Source organism: Epinephelus fuscoguttatus, linkage group LG8, assembly GCF_011397635.1.
Source record: "Epinephelus fuscoguttatus linkage group LG8, E.fuscoguttatus.final_Chr_v1".
NCBI lineage: Eukaryota > Metazoa > Chordata > Actinopteri > Perciformes > Serranidae > Epinephelus > Epinephelus fuscoguttatus.
Window position 1 is genome coordinate 6,221,433 of NC_064759.1, and position 21,513 is coordinate 6,242,945.

General features: G+C 41.5%; 1 protein-coding gene across 4 annotated transcripts in view; it reads right to left on the reverse strand.

The window, feature by feature from the left end:
* Positions 1 to 21,513, reverse strand: part of dpy19l1l (dpy-19-like 1, like (H. sapiens)) — a 58,465-nt gene that overhangs the window by 12,699 nt on the left and 24,253 nt on the right. For 3 of the 4 annotated variants that reach the window (XM_049583328.1, XM_049583326.1, XM_049583325.1), the window contains exons 10-20: positions 20,920 to 20,997; positions 16,603 to 16,689; positions 16,269 to 16,328; positions 15,324 to 15,404; positions 13,042 to 13,143; positions 12,588 to 12,659; positions 9,539 to 9,618; positions 5,206 to 5,230; positions 1,645 to 1,764; positions 1,325 to 1,499; positions 144 to 243 (exon numbers count right to left, since the gene is read on the reverse strand). In XM_049583328.1, the coding sequence (XP_049439285.1) occupies positions 144 to 243; positions 1,325 to 1,499; positions 1,645 to 1,764; positions 5,206 to 5,230; positions 9,539 to 9,618; positions 12,588 to 12,659; positions 13,042 to 13,143; positions 15,324 to 15,404; positions 16,269 to 16,328; positions 16,603 to 16,689; positions 20,920 to 20,997 (980 nt within the window). The remainder of the gene's footprint in view (positions 1 to 143; positions 244 to 1,324; positions 1,500 to 1,644; positions 1,765 to 5,205; positions 5,231 to 9,538; positions 9,619 to 12,587; positions 12,660 to 13,041; positions 13,144 to 15,323; positions 15,405 to 16,268; positions 16,329 to 16,602; positions 16,690 to 20,919; positions 20,998 to 21,513) is intronic. The other variant, XM_049583327.1, reaches the window with a different exon arrangement.

Below are 21,513 nucleotides of genomic sequence, written 5' to 3' on the forward strand. Positions count from 1 at the left end.
GCATGCTGGAGAAACAGACAAGATTTACACCAAGTTTTAAACTGCCTCTAAACAAATGTGAATGCTTTGTTGGACAAACTCTTTCTCTCTGTGTCCCTCCTCTGAACGTATGAGCAGCTGTGCTGCTGTTGAACTGCACTGACCTCAAACCAGCATCTTCATAGTGGGGGTGGTTGACGATGGGCCGACCTGTGGAAAGCTTCACGCTGGCCATGGTGGGCATGGCCCCGGCAAACACAGCATCTGCACACATAAAACCAAATAAGACACTAAAGAGCCAGTTGTAATCACCTGGTCTGTTTGCTTTGGAGAGGAAGAGACCTCTGTGGAGCCTCTTGCTTTTAATTATGGTGCTCATGTTGACATGTTAGAGCAGCCACACTGCCCGCATGAGCAGCACGACTCAGGCACAGCTCAGGTAGATATTCAGAGTCTCACTTTTTTTCTGCGTGATGCGTGCAGTTTGCAGCAAAGATAGACTGATACTGATCTGTTGGTGGTCACTTTGACATCATACCAGTAACAGAACATCTTTCACTACAGTTTCAGTGTCTGTATCTGTAGAGTGTATCACTGACACACACATTTAGAAATCCTGATGGTTTGATTTTCAATGCCACCCTTGAGTACCGGTGCTCCTCTTTCTTTTTATCTTATTGTATGTAGTGCACATCATGCACCACCAGAGGTCAGCCTCTAGTCTCTACTGATCAAAAAGGCAGCTGAGCTACAAGACACCATCACTCTGGCTGACTGTAAACAGCCTGGCAGCAACAGCAGAGAGAGACCTTGGGGAGAAACATGTTTTTCACATCTAACTCAGTGAATTAAGGGTTTATTTTATCTAAACCAGAGTTAGTAAAAGTTGTTGGAACACTGGAATATTTAACTGAATGCATAACAAGAGTAACAAAGACGTGAGTTTTATTTTGTTTTTGTCGAGTTTGAACGACGTGTTTTACAATGATTTAACGAGACAATCAAGCAAGTCTTTGTTCTGTGAACCAGAGAAACGAGAATTCAAAAGGTGTACAGCTGTATTTCTCTGTTTAATGAGGATAACAGGTGTGAGAATATTAATATTGTTAACATTTGTTAGTTTTTATTGTGTATTTATCAGTCTGAAAAAGCTAAGAGAGCTTGCATAAAGTAGCAAACTTGTCCCGTCTGAGCAAAGTGAAACCAGATGCTGTGTATTGCTGCAGTTCATCATGAACTTGTGATGTAGTCTTGAATAAATCTCATCAACCAACTCTTTCTACCAGGCAGAATAATCAGGATCATCATTTTCACCGTAGCCACTGTAGCTGGCGACTTCACTCACCAGGGCGGGTGTTTTCCTGGATCCAGTCCAACAGCTCCTCCTGCGGCAGGTTGCTGAACTCTCCGATGATCCCCCACTGGGCCTGCAGGTTGGCCACTCCCTGTATGGCCATGATGGCCATGACTGCAAACACCGCGACCTGGTGTTTAAACCTCTCCCCGATCCAGCTGAACAGCTGACAGAGCCACCACAGGGAGACAGAGAGCCTTACAGAATGTGTGCTCAACAAACTAGATAAAGGTATAAACACTGTGACAGTAAGAGAACAGACACCTGCTTTTAAATGTAGAATTTATTGATATATTTAATCACAGACAGACCTGTTTGGAGCAGATGAGCGAGGCCATGATGCACATGTGGGGCGTCAAGAAGAGCTTCAGACGCATGATGAGGACGGCCAGGACAGCAAACGCCACCAGCTGCAGACTGTGGTACACCAGCTGCAGAGAGACGCAGACATCACACACAGTCGGATCAAAATGACACAAAGGTGCAGAGGAAATTAAACAAGCAAGATAACGGACCAGGAACTGGGACCAATGTCATCAGCAGCCGAGGCAGACAAACACAGACAGGCACTGACAAACACAAAGCTCAGAGCAGGCTGTCTGATCCAAATATGTTTGAACCACAACTGGATTCATCACTTCACTGAAGTCATCCTAACAAAGTGCTTTTCCTCAGTTCATACTGTTTAACACTGCTGCAGTATAACAACTCACAAGACATTTAAATCAACTAAGAGAATGAACCTTTAGTTTAGTTCAGTTTTAACTCCCCAAATTAACACTTGTGTCACTGTCAGGGACTGCTGAAATAATTATTTGTTTATTTTTTTTATAATTATAAATTAGACATTCAGTCTTTCTTTCCATCCATCCATCCATCCATCCATCCATCCAGAGTCTGTCTGTCTGTCTGTCTGTCTATCTATCTATCTTTCTGTCTATCCATCCAGATTCCGTCTGCCCGTCTATCCACACATCTATCCACCATCTATCTATCTGTCTCTGTCTGTCTGTCCATCCAGATTTTTTCTATCTATCTATCTATCTATCTATCTATCTGTCTGTCTGTCTGTCTGTCTATCTATCTGTCTTTCTTTCTTCTCTCCATCCAGATTCATTCATTCTTTCTTTCTTTCTTTCTTTCTTTCTTTCTTTCTATCTATTTTTCTGTCTGTCTATCCAGATTCATTCTTTCTTTCTTTCTCTTTCTTTCTATCTATCTATCTTTCTGTCTGTCTATCCATCCAGATTCTTTTCTATCTATCTATCTATCTATCTATCTATCTATCTATCTATCTATCTATCTATGTCTTTCTGTCTGTCTTTCTACCTGTCTGTCTATCCATCCAGATTCTGTCTATCCGTCTATCTACCTATGCATCTCTCCGTCTGTCTCTTTCTTTCTGTCTGTCTATCATCGAGATTCTGTCTGTCTGTCTGTCTGTCTGTCTGTCTATCTATCTGTCTCTGTCTGTCCATCCAGATTCTTTCTTTCTATCTATCTATCTATCTATCTATCTATCTATCTATCTATCTATCTATCTATCTATCTATCTATCTTTCTGTCCTCTATCATCCAGATTCTTTCTTTCTTTTTCTATCTATCTATCTATCTATCTATCTATCTATCTATCTATCTATCTATCTATCTATCTATCTTTCTGTCCTCTATCATCCAGATTCTTTCTTTCTTTTTCTTTCTTTCTTTTTATCTATCTATCTATCTATCTATCTATCTATCTATCCATCCAGATTCTTTCTTTTTCTCTTTCTTTCTTTCTTTCTTTTTCTTTCTTTCTTTCTTTCTTTCTTTCTTTCTTTCTTTCTATCTATCTATCTTTCTGTCCTCTATCCATCCAGATTCTTTCTTTCTATCTATCTATCTATCTATCTATCTATCTATCTATCTATCTATCTATCTATCTATCCAGATTCTTTCTTTCTCTTTCTATCTATCTATCTATCTATCTATCTATCTATCTATCTATCTATCTATCTATCTATCTATCTATCTATCTATCTATCTATCTATCCAGATTCTTTCTATCTATCTATCTATCTATCTATCTATCTATCTATCTATCTATCTATCTATCTATCTATCTATCTATCTATCTTTCTGTCTGTCTTTCTACCTGTCTGTCTATCCATCCAGATTCTGTCTATCTACCTATGTATCTCTCCGTCTGTCTATCCGTCTATCTATCTTTCTTTCTGTCTATCATCGAGATTCTGTCTGTCTGTCTATCTATCTATTTGTCTGTCTGTCTGTCTGTCTGTCTGTCTGTCTATCCAGATTCTATCTATCTATCTATCTATGGTTAACAGTCATGTCTGCCAGCTTGCAGTCTTCTTCATTATGTTTCTTGGAGCTTTGCCGCCTCTTGCTGTCGGTTCATGGTAAAGCATGAAACCTTTGGCAGGCATGTGTGTGTGTGTGTGTGTGTGTGTGTGTGTGTGTGTGTGTGTGTGGCTTCACAAAACATTTGCTGATCTTCTAATGTTATACCCTTTTAAATTCAATATATAGTTTTATCAGATTAACCCTCTGACACCCAAGCGGTCTAAAGACATCACCCTGGGCTTTAAGAACCTGTGATGAGAATTACATTTATGAATGACATTTTGTAGACTAACAAAATAATCTAAAAAAGTACACATAATAGAAAATATGGCTGTCATTACAGGTCCTGTTTAAATTGCTAAAATTAACTTTCCATTTGACAAACTGGTGATTGTTTTTCTCTATAAGTGGATAATCATGACATCAAACTAACTGAGGTGTAATGTGGGGAGGCATTTTAGATTCTGCATCACAGATAAGAAACTATTTATTAAAGGGACAGTTAGGATCTTTTGAAGCAGGGCTTTATGAGTTACTTATCCACAGTCAGTGTAACACCAGTGAGCATGCTCCCAGTTTGAGGACGCAGGCCTCTTACTGATTTTATTGCAGTGTTTTATTTTACACTCTGTAAAGTGACCTTGGGTGTTTTGACAGGTGCCTTTTAAATAAAATGTATTATTATTATTTTTATTATTATATTGAGTATTTTAGCCAGGCCTTTTTTTACGTGGCTAAAATACGTTTTGCTGGTGATTCGTCCACAGCAGTGCATTGCTTAGCTTTTGTAGTGGTACTCCTGCTTCATCAAACTGAGGCGTGCCGACTGACATCTACTGAAACATCTACTACTCTAATTCTAATACAAGTACATTTTGTGTTCAAACTTTATCAAACTAAAATGACAGCAGAGAGTGTGTATAAAATCAGGAGCAGCCCTGCTGTCAGTGGAGCTATGATCTCTTTAGAGGCAGCTCACTCTGAAGACCTCTGAAGAAATGCTTCATTTACCGGACAGACTGTATAATGATATTTGCATGATGCTTTGATCTCTCTGAACACGGTTGTCCCTGTGACGAGTGCGAACACCCTTTGGGGCTCTGCAGTGTTGCTCATTGAGCCACACAGAAACATTAAAGCAATTATCTGGGAAACTGTGGGAACTTCCACACACACTGTGGCTGATGGACGAACATCTGAACGTCTCCCTGCCCTGGGAGGGATATTACAGAAAACGACACGGCACAGCTGAGAGAGAGCTGACAAAAGGCAGCACAGTGTGATTTTAGAGCAGAAGGGGAAGCTGCCTTTCATTTCTTAGTAATGAGAAAAGGGATGAAAATCACTTGGGGACATAGTCACTGAGCAGACATTACTGCACAGGAGGAATCTAATCAAATAAAACAGATTTAGAAAAATGGAGCGACGCTGCACAAAAAGCCTGCGAGTTCACACTGAGGTGTTACCAAGAAAACGCTTGTGTATATATTTAATTTAACATAAAGGATGTGAAAAGTGTTTGTTCTCACCTCTCCTTTTGCTGCTATTTCAGACCTGAAACACAGAACAGACAGAAGTAAATCAACTCAGCTGTAAAATTGAGACAAAATAACGTGCAAAATATTATACATCAAGATATTGCTTATTAACCCTTTGAAACTCTGCAATAAAAATGGTCCACCAGTGCCTACATTGGTATTTTTTCTTATTGTGATGTCATTTCTATGTGTCTTTGTGGTGTCTTCAAATGCTTTATATTGCTAAAATCTGTACAACCTGAGCTAGAAAGATATGTAAATAATAAACAATAATAATTGACAATTTTTGGGGGGAACTGTGGCATAAATGACTCCACGAACCAGTCAAGTTGCAATTACACTTACATCCATGTCTGTGCAGACTCATATGTATCCATGACAGTTGACAAAGTGACCTCTGACCTCACAAAAAGCTCCCCGAACAACACCAGACAGAAAAAAAGAAATAAAATAGGCAAGGATTGACTTATATTATGCTGATAGATAAAGTAGAAGCTAATAAACTGTTATGATAAAAACAAACTGAGGTAAATCAAAATAACAGTATTAACATGACACGTAAGTGAACATGTCAGAGTCCAACCATTCATTCATTCATTCCGTAACCACTTATCCTGTTGGGGACTGTGGTGGGGCTGGAGTCTTTGGAGTCCAGCTGACATTGGGCGAGAGGCAGGATTCACCCTGGACAGGTCGCCAGACTATCATGGGGCTGACACATAGAGACAGACAACCATTCACCCATTTGCTGTGAGGCGACAGTGCTAACCACTGCACCACCGATTCGCCAGAGTCCAACCATACCTCTATTAAATGTCCACTCACAGTCCACAACAGATAAGTGTCCATGTAGTAGTGTCCATATAGATATTTCCTCCGGCTACACCATCGCCACATCCACCCTCCTGCACTCATCACAAACCCAACAAGAGCTGTACACAATACCGACAACATGTCTCTATATGTTTACAACTACACGCAACATTTTGTCACATACACATTAATATACGCACACCATGTATGGTATGTTAGCAAAATCACAATCGCCCCCCCATGCTCAGGCAAGTGTGTACCCATCTCTGAGATCCATTCTTGAAATAATGGGCTCTCTACAGCCTTCCAGTCTCTCATTATCAAAAGTGACCTTTGAAAACCAAATTCTAATCAGTTCCTCGCTACATCCAAGTGGATGTTTGTGCCAAATTTTAAGAAATTCCCTCAAGGTGTTCTTGAGGTACTGAGTTCTCGAGAATGAGATGGACACAAGGTCACAGTGACCTTGACCTTTGACCACTAAAATCAAATCGGTTCATCGGTGAGTCCAAGTGGACGTTTGTGTGTTATTTGAAGAAATTCCTTCAAGGCGACCTTGAGATATCGAGGTCATGAGAATGGGACGTACAAACGGACAGACGACCCAAGAACGCAAAGAATACAGCCGCGGCTAGCGCTGACGCTGAGGCATAAAAATATAAATAAATACAAAAATCGGACATGCTTTTTAAAAAAATCTAATTTACAAAATAAACACACTGATTCAAGAAAATATTTCTAGACACTCCATAAGTTATTTGAACTATGCACATCATTTAGCCTGTGACGTATGCTTGTTTTTTTTTTTTTCAGCAAAGTGCGCAGGTGTTTGATAGTTTCAACATTTGTGCATTTTTGAACCGCAGGAAACGCTACGTAATGACATCGTCATGAGCGTACAATGTGATGACACGGAAAACAGAAGCTTTAACTTTCTGCTGCAAAAAAAAAAAATGTTCAGAAGCGAAATTCACAATGAGAGCACGAGAAGATTGGAAAAGAAAAGAAAGAGAAAGTCAAGTAATTCTAGTTCATCAGCATGGAAGGATGACACGTATCTGGTTAGAACGATAGCCGTGACATAAAAAGACGGGATTTACAAGGATCCGCGTGGTCGGACATTTTGTGGAAGGAAAACTTGAGGAAGTAAGATTGGTGGTGATTACAAGAAGTTAAATGGTTATTACTGAGAGTGTGTCAAAGCGTCAGAGATACAGCCCCGAAAATTCATCTGTTTGGAGAATATTACTGTGTGAACTGCTTCACTCTCACATCAGAGGCGAGGAAGAAGGAGGTGGTGATTGGAGTCCCACTGTCACTGGAGGCCGAGTTGTTTTTGGATACTGCAGGTGTTGGTGAAGCACGGAGACTCGTAAGACTTTGAATGTACCATGAATAACTGAGTTACAGAGTGAGGCCATGTGAGAAAGCCCCTCTTCAATGTTTCAGCTGTCATGTTGCTGCAGTGTATGGAGGAGTAAGAAGAAGTGGAAGATGCGGGAAGGAAAATTGTTATATTATGTGTGAAGACAAGAGAAAGCAAAGGGTCCACACTGTGAGGGAAATCATCATGCTGGGTCAGCACAATGTCCACAGAGAATAAAGAAGTACAAATGAATGAAATCAGAGTGGAAAAGGGATTATCATATGCAGAAGCTACCAAGAGGATAAGAAACGATGAAATGGTTGGAGTACAAAAGGAGCCGGGGCAGAGAAGAAGTGGAGCAGATCAGAATATCTGCATGGAAAAAAAAAGGGGAGTTCAGCATTCACTGCCATAGCTGTGAACTGTGCAGTCAAAATAGGGAAAATCAGAAGGGATAAAGATGGTGCTGGATGCTGCCAAGAGATTCTGGAAGATCATGGACTTTTATGGAGCAGATAAAGACAGTACACTGCGCCAGCTCAGACAATGGGGTCTGGGTTATAGAGAGGAGAGTGACACAGATGGGATCAATTTGGGTGTGTTTCCCACACAGCCCGCCACGATTAAAACATCTACAGCCATATTTCGGTGTGCTGTTGGAATATATACTGTTTGCTTATTCTTTGTTTCACAGTCTCGCAGCACAGAGCGACTCTAGACACAGACAGAAGACGCAGCAGAACGCCAGGCGCAGTGAAGTGAAATTTAACTGTTCATTGCGCTGGGTCTAAAAATTTGCTTTCACTCACAAACAGCTGCTCCTCTCATCTGTCAATCTGATCTGAACAGCTGTGATTGGATGTACTGATCATTTATCGACCTCGCTACTCAGAACTCCACAAACTGCTGCTGACGAGACAAAGGACTCATTAAGAGTTCCTCCTGCGTTGCATTCACTGTCCCACAAAAACCTCTGAATTTAGAGAGTGGACACAGACAGACATACAGGCAAGAACAGACATAATTTTGTGGGAAACACTGCGCTGTGAATACTTTGCACTGTGAAACAGATAAAATCCAATAGGTGGCAGTAATGAAACACATACGGGTGCCAACCTCCTCCTCAGAGGAATCAATGTTTCTGATATGAATGTAATTATTAAATGATATATTTTGGTGGTGTTAGTTAACACTGTGCTACATTACAGAGAAACACAAACCGTACTAATGAACCTTCATTAATATAGGCCTATATTTTATCTCCAAGTGCACGTCACACACTGAGTGAGCCGCCTGTTAATGACGCTGTGGGCTAATGGGCATGTAGCTACTTCCATGTTTCAGATGATACGTCATGTTTGTAGTCGACCAATGAAGATGAGTTTACATATCACCTTGGGTTCGTCCTTCACCTTCTCAAAATGATCCCACACTTTGGATTTCCTGCCCGACATGTTATTAACTAGCCTGTGGAATAACCGCAGGTACCAGCCCTGGAAATTAACCTGACTCCTGTCTGACTGCTGAGCGTGGACACTTCCTGTGTCTGCCCTTTCAAATTAAATTCCCACATGGTCCAGTCATATAGGTTTGAATTTATTTTGACAAAGAGCAGCTCCTAATAGAGTTTTTTTCTGGGACTAAGTGACCAATGAAATCTTGCCGACCTTTCTGGTTGACTATTGTTTGGTCAACCATTAGGGGGCAGCCTTACTGCAGACAAGGTCAGTTACGACTTTTTCTATTATGAATATGTGAGCCATGGAGGTTTTATATTGGTGAAACTTTCCTCAAGCCGAAAAAAAGTGCTTTGAAAACTCATGACGTGAGCGGGAACTCACGGGCGGGCAGGGAGAAACAGTACTGCACATATTCAGTGGGCCATACCACAGAACTACACCCAGAGCCAGGCTCCATTGGAGCCATTTTGCCATCTGATATCTGCTGCAAAAAGATCATGGTTAGATCAATTTAAACAGGATCATACAAACAATGATCTCCTGTCTGTTTTGAAGGGTTAAGAGCTTTGATAACAAACTATGATAAAAACACTCCTATTTTCCTATTTAAAACCATCAGTAATCAATAGAGTGGACCAGTAAATGTAGTGACATCAGGCCAGCGAGGAGGCCTCAGGACGCTCACCCTGCAGCTTCATCAGCATCGTCCGGCTTCACAGACGTCTTCCCTCCGTCCCTCAGGAACCGGACTATATCCTGGACCGTCTGAAAAGTGAAAGCAAAAGGAGATTCCTTCACATGTCATGCTTCCAACAAACAGTGCACCACAGGAGAATATCTTCCTAACAGCTTGCTCATGTACTGCACACCATGCTTTGTCAAATCGACTTATGTTTTCTTAGCTTAGCGTGGGCGAGGTGTAATGAGATTAGGCGACATAAAGAGCAGTTCCTTAAATATCTTTTTTTCCCCTGATGCTTCCCCCCAAAAAACTCTTTCATGTTTCAGGAATCAGGAATAAATCTCGCTGTTGCTTCCTTTCTCAAAGCTTAAATATACGCATGTAAATGTCGTCACATGCAGAGCAAATAAGACCAGTGCAGTTTTCTCAAAGACTATAACCTAAATTTAAAAACACTCGTTCTCCTCAGGGGGAGAAATGTATGCGCAGTATTCAGAGCAGATCGACTCACAGCTTTGTCTTCCTGCTGCCGTGAGCTGGCATCTCACTTTGTTGTCTGCCTGCTGTATTGTTCTGACAGGTGAGATGGGAGTCTGACGCTTTCTCATATCTGTGCAATTTCTCTTACGACACACTCAACAGAAAACTCTTAATTTCTCAGACTATGACTGAGGAAGACAGGTGTTATTAATGTTATTTTGTGTTGCACTTTCTTCATGCATTTTATTTACCAAAAGACATCTTGTTTGTCCTTTATTATGTATGTTGATGTATGTATGCATGCAGATTGATTACTGAACGTGTTATTGAGTGCAGCGTCCCTGTGGTTCGACTCTTTTTATGCATTTTGCAGTGAGAGAGCAGGATTCTTTCTACTCTTGAATCCATTTTCTGATTTTTAAACAGTAATTTTTGATGTTTCTATTGGAAGTTTTTCTATATTCATGTTTCTCGTTGATGCACCGTAGCAAATTCCTGTATGTGAAAACTTACGACTTGGAAATAAACCTGACTCTAATTCTGATCTTGTGATGACAGCACCGTGTGGTGCAGATGGAGAAGGTGAGATGTGGTGGAAAGTTGTGGAAAAAGCTAAGAAGTGGACCTTCAGTTTATTTATCTAACAATGAGAATTAGTTTCACTGCTATAGTACGTTTTCACATACAGGGGATTTGTTTTGGTGTTTTGGTGCAGAGACAAGAAACACAGTGAGAGAAAATGACACTGGCACGCTGTGTGGACGTTAACAGAGGGATCAGCGAAGAAGGTGTACCTGCCGCAGCAAGCAAACACACCACCTGCGGTCATTTTGACTTTACTACAAGCTGATTGGCTGTAGAAACAGGTGACGTGCGTTACATTACCAGTCGCTGGTGATTTGACCAGCAGAGTTGCAGGTGACACCAACAGCTGGCTTGAGTCGAGCTCAGACCGACCAGTTCACACCGCTGCAACTTTTCTCTGCAACGCTCTTAAATGGTTTCGTCTCATCGCGAATCTTTGGTCTGAACTGGGCTTAGAAGATTGGTTGATCAATAGGTGCTGATAGGACGTTTTACAAACTATCATTATCGGCTGAACTTGGCTGGTTTCCATCAGGGAGTTGAATCACCAACTGGAGCTGAAGAGAGGAGGGCTGTCTTGAGCCTCGTTTCCACCAAGCAGTCCAGTTCAGTCCAGTCCAGTTCAGTTCAGTACACATTAGGGGTGTGCTATATCATCTCATTCACAATAATACCGGTATAACATTTAATCTATCCATCCATTTTCACCTGCTTATCAGGGGCTGGGTCGCGGGGGCAGCAGGCCAAGCAAAGCACCCCAGACATCCCACTCCCTGGCAACTCTTTCCAGCTCCTCCTGGGGGACCCCAAGGCGTTCCCAGGCCAGATGAGATATGTAATCCCTCCAGCATGTTCTGGGTCTGCCCCGGGGCCTCCTACCAGTGGGACGTGCCCGGAACACCTCCAGCGGGAGGCACCCAGGAGGCATCCTGATCAGATGCCCGAGCCACCTCAACTGACCCCTTTCGACGCGAAGGAGCAGCGGCTCTACTCCGAGCTCCCTCCGGAGCTAATATTTAATATGATGTGAAAATTCGCATTGTGACACTCGCAATATTTCGACTTGTTGACATATTGACTTCATACTGTTACCCACGGCAACAACAAGCATGGCTGAAAGCGACATTATTACCAACTCCGTGGTGGTTCCAAAAAGAGGAGCAGCTTCAGTAGTGTGGAATAAACTGTGGCGTCCTGAATGTTTTACTTCTCAGACTCTTTTAGTGACTTACTGCTCAGAGGGAATTAATTCAGTGGCTCCTCTGGCAGCAGCACAACGTCGTCACATGATTTTGTCATAAACCTTTGGTAATGTAAACCTACGTGACGCTCGCAGCTCGACAACAAACTCCATATATGTGAATGTGTGATAGTTGTGGTATCATAACAGCCTGTCACAGGTTACAGCGTGATGATTAGAGGAGAAATGGCAGAGCATAAAGGTCCAGGTGGAAAAAACACAACTCAGTCATTTAGGATTTTACTAAAAGAAGGAAATCAGCTGTTGATTTATATATATAGATCCCAGGGGACATTTTTGTATTTGGGAGCTGTTTAAATGTGTAATTAGTGGTAGATTTTATTTAGTTGAACTGTTAATATTGTAACAGAATCTGAAACTTTTTCCAACTGCAAATTATGTCTGCAAAGGAAAACTAACATGTCTTTTATCTCAATATATCTCAAAGTTTTCAGTCTGTTCATCTCACTTAAGTAATTTTTATTGCACCTGATTTTATTATTCTAGTAGGCAACCAAACATTTTATTTGTATTTGCAATATTAATAATTTATACAATAAGAAAACTGACACTTGGTGTTCATGTATTGATTCAATATCGCCACGCAAAATATCGTGACCTCTACTGATTGGGACTTAACCACACACAGTTCTTCACTCCTTTAATGTCCACTTTATGCTTTACAGCTAATGTTTGGTTTTTTTTCTGCTGCTTCAAAAACATTGTCAGTATCTGAGGAAGACTTACCCTCCCAGCAATGAGAGCGACCACCAGCATGTTGATGGGCAGCAGCAACGTTTTGAGGTAACGTATAGGCGTCTGAGGAACAGAGACAGTGAGAAATCTAATAACGTACATTCTAACCCCCTGTATGCACAGGAACAACATGGGAACAGAAACATGAAACCCGGCCACTGTCTAGCACAGAGTCAATTCAAAGTGAGCTGCCAGGTTCTGCTGTCAGGTTTCTATTTCCTGTTAAAGTCAGAGCACAGATCTGTCTCCCTCTGCAGTGAGAGAACACCGACCACTTTGATACAAAACACCAGGCTTTTACTGACAAAAGGAAAACAGCTTCCACACCAAACCACCTGAGACTGACAGTTTTCTTTTTATCAGTCAGTGCTTCAGCACACAAAGTCACAGGATTAAAAATGCCAACTCTGATTGAGGGCCAGATTTTGGTACAAACAGACTTTACCTCCAACTCCATGAAGTCAAACTCTGCAGCACACGTGTACATCAGAGTGTGGAAGTCCTTGTAGCTCGTGAACTTAGACTTGATCAGTCCACTGATGTGAGCCTGGAGCAGACAAAAAAACATATATTACAGATGTGCGTTTTAAACATCTTAAATCTAGAAATGTCCTCTACTGTCTGACTGTCAAAGACTTCAGTGCATTTAAAATTGTTCACTGTAACCTCTTCTGGTGGCGGCATTGCACAGTTTAACCCAAAATCAGAAATACGTATTTTTCCTCTCATCTGCAGTGCTGTTTATTAATATAGACCGCTTTGGTGTGAGGTGAGTGTTGGAGATATTGGCTGTACACATGTCTATAATAGAACTTCGTGGTATTCAGCTTGTGGTGTTCAGAGTGCCAAAAACAAACAAACAAAAAACTCAACAGCAACGTCTCTTTTCAGAAATCATGACCCGCTACCTCAAGATAATCCACACACCTTGCTGTGAGCAGTTTCATGTAGGAACTATTTTCTATTGGCTGAACTACACCAGCAAATCATATCACCACACAGAAGGAAGCGTGCACCTGCTGCTAGCTCACCTAGCACCGCTGAGCTAGCTAATGTAACAGCTCAGCTGAGGAGGACGCCGTTAATGTTTACATCTCACGCTGTCATGAGCACAAACCTCTCGCCCATGAGTAGATGCACGTTTCCTTCTGCGTGGTACCTAACAGGGAAGAAAATAGTTCCTACACGAAACTGCTCACAACAAGGTGTGTGGATTATCTTGAGTAACCAGGTCATGATTTCTGGAAAGAGACATTGATGTTGAGTTTTTTAAATGTATTTGTTTGGCGCTTTGAGCACCACAAGTTGAGTGTCATCTAGTCCCATTATACTGGAGAGAAGACAGACATCTCTACGGCCGATATCTCCAACACTCTGCAACTCACACCAAAACAATCTAGAGTGATGAATACACTACAGGTGATAGGAAAAATATGTGTTTTTGATTTTAGGGTGAACTGTCTCTTCAAATAATGACAGGCTGCGCTAAACCTCAGAAGCTAAGTTATCACTTGTGGGTCGACAGCCCCATGTGACTTTTTAAAATCATATATGTAATAATAACTTAAACACTGTGGAGTTGTGTGTATTGTGAAACACTTTTATGAACACATTTTTCCACACTAAAAGTTTTTTGTATGACTATTGAACATTTCTATATGTACACATAAAAATCAATTTCTAATGTTCCTTCTCTTTATAGGACCAAAACATCCGACATCCCCCAAGTAAGCTTTTATAGATACTTCCTTTGTGGCTTCTTATTTTGGGTGTTTCCCTTCCTGCCTTTACCCATCCCTCTTAGATTCTGTTCTTGAATGTAACTGACAAAAACCAGTCCGTAAATTGAATCTACAAATTACTCGATGCTCGTAATCTTGCAGCTTTGGACTCTTTAAAGCAGAGATGGGAGGAGGATATTGGAGGGCAGATATCGGATGAGGTGTGGCATTAAGCTATTTAAAAAAATAGCCTCTATTTGTCTGAGACACATTGTTCAATTTAAGATTATACACCGACTCTGGTCCAGAGCTCGACTGGCTAAGATAAGCAGTGATATTGATCCCACATGCGACAGGTGTAAACAGTCTTCAGCCACTTTATGTCACATGTTCTGGTCATGTGTGAAACTATTTCATTCCTGGGATTTAATATTTAAAACTTTTTCAACAATGTTTGGAGGCTGGTTGCTCTGTCTATGTCCATGGCAATATTTGGAGTAACTCAGAGCCCAAACGGACATTGTCTCCTTCTGCTCATTTCTGGCCAGAAGACTCACCCTGTGTAAATGGAGGGACTCTTCACCTCCAACATATGGACACTGGATACAGGAAGGTTTTGCATCATTTATATTGGAGAAAATCTGTTGTTTTATTAAAAGCAACCATATTTTAATTTTGTGGCAAATATGGAAGCTGAAAAACTGTTGTCACACATGCTATACTGCCCTACTTATGTCACACAAGTTTTATTCTTTCTTCTCTATTAGATTCCCTTTGACTGGTCTGGCTTTCTCTGATTGTTCCTGGGTTAAAGGTGGGAGAGGTTGTCTTTTTGTTCTTACTGGTTCTGTGTTTGTTTATCACTAATCTGCATATCCTTACTGAATTACCAATAAAAAATACCATGTTTAAAAAAAAAAACATAATCTGCTGTGAACATACTGAATGAATATCAGCAGTGTTTCCACATACATGACTTCCTCAGAGTAAAGTTACTGTATCTTACATCATCTGAGGCACAGAGCACTGTGGACAGCATGAACTTCAGCAACACCGTGGAGCCGACCCAAGCCAAACCCTGCATGACCTGCAGAGGGAGAAGAAATACACACTGACAGGCTGACACACACACAACTCAGACAGGAACCTGTAATCAAAGCCTTCAGGTGCTGTGGAGTTGGGAGGAAGCCAGGTAGGCTGTTGTTGACTGGACATAGTGGGCCAAGAAATTCAGTCCAAAATTTCACATCTTTTAGCTTCATTTTTTCATCTAAGTGAGGAACAAACTAACTGATAATCCAGAGATCATAGACGGCTTGACTTGGTTGAGTTTCTTGAAGACATTTCACCTCTTATCTGAGAGGATGGGACTCCCCACCAGTCAGTCTGATCTGAGGAAGCCTCTTGGATGAGAGGTGAAACGTCTTCAAGAAAAGAAGTCCACTTGCCTACAATACAGCACTCAGAATGACCATGACCTGGATGACTGAGAATCTTCACCCACGTGTTAGAGACGTTATTCCTCCCGGCCTTCATGCATTCATCCTACTGCAGATTGTGGACTTTTTTCCTGCTGGTTTATCAAGTTAGTTGTGTTGCTTTGCGACACAGACACAACTCTCATGCACTTTTTGCATATGATTTGTTTTCTGCCGCTGCAGGGTGCATGTGCAGCAGCAGAATAGCTCTTCAAAAGTGGAGGCTGGCTGTTAGTTTAGGAAGTACCTGATCTGATATGCAGCAAGCGGAGCGTGCATGTTAAACATCACTATCACAGCTGATCATTCTCATTTAATTGTGAGAAACCAAAATCATGATCGTGATTAATATTTGATTAATTGTGCCTTCTTTATCTTATCTTTTAGTCATATTTGGTTATTCTTGTCGAAATAAAGTGGAACAGTGGTGTGTATCCCTCTGAATGAAAGAAGGAGATGTAACTTTTACATACCCAGATGATGATGCCAGGTTTGAAGACTTGAGCAAATCGATCCCTCACTGCAATGATTGCCTGGAAAAAAAATCACAACAGAATTATAAACTACACAAAAAAAAATAATATAAAATCAATATAAAACAAAAATGATAAAACACAGAAATGTTCTCAGCTATGAATTTGTGTTTTCGGTCCATTTTCCTCTGGAATACCTTTTAAACTAACAAATGCCTTTGTGATTTTCGTTGGATACACTAACCAAACTGAACTTGTCTTGACTGACCCAATAAATCTCAGAGCATTCATTGATTGTGCGTGCAGCACTTCAGACTCTACAGATCCAACTCACCCAGATGGAGACGAGTGAGGAGGCGTAGAAGGACGTGAGCAGCATGGAGTTGCCAAACATCAGGACGAAGCAGACGCCGAGAGTGATCTGCAGGATGAGAGCAGGTAGGAGAGGAGGCGTCATTCATCAGCCTGATGTGAACAATCTGTCCGTGTTATTAAAGCAAAGACACACAAGAGTTAACCAGTGAGCTCAGAGGTACAGAACAAGACGTCTCTGCAGTTTTCCAGTGGTCTCAGAAAAACACTCGGCTCTATATTCACATAACGTCTCTGCCTCTCTGTAGCAGCAGGGTGGTCTGGGACAGATTGTATTCGGCGTCAATAATACGTCTGTATGTGTGACAGTGTTGTTAAAAACTCTCCAGAGATTTAAACCAATGCATTAAACTCTGAATACACAGCAGCTCACACAATATAATCCTCTTGAATGAACTCTTGATGCTTAATCCACACTGACGAGTGAAATAATGCACCACTCATTGTATTATGTAAACAGCAGTGATTCCCAACCAGCGGCACTTATAACCCAGAGGGTCTTCAGCAGCTGTGAGGAGGAACGTGGGATGATTTTAGAGGAGCTCAACTAGTTTGTAAAAGTTGTAATTAAATAATGAGGCAGCTGCATTTTGATGATTGATTCAGGCTGTCTGAGATCATGGTTCTCTGCAGGAGAGCGGTGGATTGCCCCCTCTGGGTTAGGAAAGAGTTACTGCCTCAAGCGTTGAAGTATCTTGTGAATGAGGGTAGAATGGAGCGTGAGATGCATCAGTGGTTTGGAGTGTCGTGGTGAAGAGAGAGCTGAGCTGGAAGGCGAAGCTTTCAATTAACTGGTCCATCTACGTCCCAACCCTCACCTTTGGTCATGAGATTTGTGCAGCGACCACAAGAATGAGATCGCGGATACAAGCAGCCGAAATGGGTTTCCTCTTTGCGGTGGCTGGGCTCAGCCTTAGAAACAGGGTGATCAGGATCCTCCCGGGCGCCTCCTGTTCAGATCAAAGATTTGCGACGAGACGAAACTATTTTAAAACGTTGCAGAGAAAAGCTGCAGCGACATGAACTGGTCGAACTGAGCTCGACTCGAGCCGGCTGATGGTGTCACCTGCTACTCAGCTGCTCAAATTGCTGGCGGCTCATTTTAGAACATAAAGCAGCCAATCAGCTTGTAGTGAAGTCCGCTGGTCAAGTCAAAATGACCACAGACAGCGTGTTTGCTTGCTGCGGCAGGTGCGCCGTCCCCGCCGAGCCCTCTGTTTCTGTCTGACGGTGGCTCACTGCTGCTGCTCTCTGTATGTGCTTATACCTCCTCACACACAGAGGCCTAGATTCTCACTGACTGAATTGGCGCTGGTTATTCATATCATTGTGGCGTATCTATTATGAATACAGTCCATCTGATGCTGGTTTTGTTTCTGTTTTTCGCTGTTTCGTCACTACAAACGCAGCTGTAGCCAGTATCTCACTATCACTATCCTCATTCATGTTTTAAGAAGCTACAAATTATATTCAGCCACAGAATAAGCCTGAAACCAGAACAGGAGTACATAGAGTTGTTGCACAGCGATGATACACAGTGTCATCTAGTTGCATTGGTGTGAACCGGCAGGTTTTAAGAATGCTGCAGAAAGGCACACTGCAAGTAGCTGCTTGTTTGAACTTGTCTGAAGTGAGCTTAAAAAGAGAGAAAGCTCCCAAAAAAGAAAATCAATATGTGGCAGCGAATGCTGAAATTGTGGCCGGCTGCCACAATTAAATAAGTGTGTGGGAAATCCTGGATTTTGAGTATTGTCCCAGCATAAAAAAAAAACAAATGATCATTTACTTTTCAAGCTAAAATATTAAATATTCACTAATTCCAACTTCTAGCTGTATATTGAATTATTTGGGGGGTTTTGGGTCAATTTAAAAAGGCGTCACCTTGGAATCTGAAAAAATGTGATTCACAATTTGCTCTACATTTGTGTTGACTACAAACTCGAATAATCATAAAGTAACGGACAGATTAGTTAATAATGAAGATATCTGTCCACATTTGTATGCCCTGTAACAAGTGATACAGCTCAGGCTTGTTATCAATGCTGTAGGTCATTGAGGACACACATGCTTGGTTTTGTGTCTGTATTTCTTGCACACACACACACACACACACACACACACACACACACACACAAAGTCATCGTTGCCAAGCTCTCTAAATTATGCAGACACATATTCCTTCCTCTGACACAAATCTCCACCATCTTACCACAGAGAGCCTTCTCCTTATCTGAGCAGCACACAGGCCCTGGCTAACAGCCGGGCATGCTGAGGGGATTAGGGGAGAAGAATGTGGAGGAGAGGAGGAGAGGGATGACCAGCCAGAATAACACACACACACACACCCCCGAACACAAACATCTTTACACAGCAACACAAATATACTTTTTGTCCTTGGCAGGATGAACCACGTTGCCCACATATCCTCCCTCTTTCATGCTGAAAAAGGACTCGTGCACGCGCGGCGGCAGCGTTAATGCAAAAGAAAGTCATCCCTGTCTGGGCTGCTGTTGTCCTCGCGGCTCATGAAATTCTTCCGGCCAAGGCGCTGAGTGAGATAAGAGGGACCGAGGCAGAGCACATTACAGCTCAGAGGACAGCAGCTGGAGAGACTTTCACTTATGTGTTGGGCACGACAGATAATCCTCACACACACACTGAAAGCTAATGTACGTTTGCGATACATTGAACTACTGAGCTACGTCTTAGTCAAACACCTGAAACCTCTTCTCAGGTAATCATTTTGTTCCTTTTGAGATCCTCTCTCTCTGCATTTGTTTTTCTTGTCTCACCTGCACAACTTGGTAATTTGATTCCTTCCTTTCTGCATATTTTAATCCTCCTGTTGTATCTGTCTCTGTAACTCAGGTGATTTGAATTTTAATGACATAAGTTTTGGACTCAGTGTGCAAACATGTTTGACATGTGTTAGATGTGCAAGAATTTCAGAGGAAATAAATAGACTCTGCAAAAGCCTTAAGTTCTGATGTAACAAATATTTATCTTCTATTTATATAAATACCTCCTGCTTCAGACCTCCTTACGTTATCTCCTTACGCTCCTTACACTTTCTCCAGACTTTTAAACCAATCGCAGAGCTACTGAGCTACTGTTTGCAGAGTTCAAACAAGACGCGCTAGACTGAAACGGTGGAAGAGACAAGGATCAATCTCAACCTGTAAGTAACACATTTATCTTATTATCCCCTCATTGTAAATCATGCAATGTTATTGAATTATACTGTAATGAGTTGAAGCGTTCTGCTTAGCCAAGTAACATGTTTGAATGAACATAAACTTTGAATACACCCTATGTAAGGAGCCACACGATTGGCTGAAAGCGAACACACCTGATTAACTGATGAATCTGTCAATCAGAATCATAAATTTGATTGACAGATTTATCAGCCATCGTTGACCTGCGACATCAGGGGAGTCTCAAAATTCACCACACAGATTTCTCTCACAAATGTAGAGAGGTTCACAAATGAGAAGCAGTTTGTAAATGCACATTCAGCTTTTCGCATGATCTGTGAATTTATATTACAAGTGTGCCTCAAAATAATATTTGTGAAGCAGAGCGTGTGCATTTCCGAATTTATATTACAAGTTTGCATAAAAATTTTATTTGCGAAACAGATCGTGTGCATTAGTGAGTCCGAAATACAACTGCGAACCAGAGCATGTGTGTTCGTGAGAGACCCTGCGTGAGGTCATTCATTATGAGACTGATCTGACCCCATAATTAATAAAGATTCATTAGTACGGTTTTGTATTTCTCTGTAATGTGGCACAGCGTTAACAATGTTACTGATACTATTCTTTCTCACACCTTCAACTCAAACCACCAAAATATACCATTTAATAATGAAATTCATATGATAAACATGTGGACAACTTGTCGACTAATGGCCCTAAATGATGACTATTGGTCGACTAGGAAAATTCTTTGTCGGGGGCAGCCCTAATCGTTCCTGAGCGCAAATGTGACGAGGTGTTCAGCAGCAGACTGGAGCAGCTAAGGTGTGTGATGAAGAGGAGGTGAAGCCTTTACCGCAAACTTCTGACCAAACTACATTTTGCAGAGCAGAGTTTATTAGCTCCAAACCAGTTGATGGAAACTTGCCTAGTTCACATTTCTTTTGTTGCAAAACTTTTCTTCATATTTTGCTCAACGCTTTGATGTGAACAAAATAAACAGAAACACTTTTAACACGTCTCATGTATTGATTGACTGATTGATTGATGTAGGATTTTGTAAAGGTCATGATCTACTGTACCATGTGAGTGACCAGGATGGACTGCATCTTAGCGGCGCCGAGGTAACCCAGGATGTAAGACGCAAACAGAGAAGCCACCTAGAAAAAAACCAGACAACCACAACATAAATAACATACAAACAACTGCTGTGAAGTTTCATATCTGGAGATGTCAGGCTCTGATTCAGTGTGTGTGCTGGTGATACAGCTGGTGCCCAGTTTCTCACATCTACACTAACACAACCGCTCCTGCATATTTTTAGGTTTGAAATGCCACATGTTACCACACATTAAAGGTCCAGTGTGTAGGATTAAGTGGCAGCTTGCAGTGAGGTTGCAGAACTGAAACATCTCCCCTGTGCCAAGCGTGTAGGAGAACTAAAGCCAATGGCCCTGTCTAGAGCCAGTATTTGGTTTTTTGGTTCTAGGCTACTGTAGAACGACATGGCAGACTCCCTGACAGAGGACCTGCTCCATGTGTAGATACAAACAGCTTATTCACATGACAAAAAACACAATATTTCTTCTTTTCAGGTCATTATAACCTAATTAAAACATAGTTCTGAATATTTTATCCCATTCCTGCCAACAGATGCCCCTAAATCCCACACACTG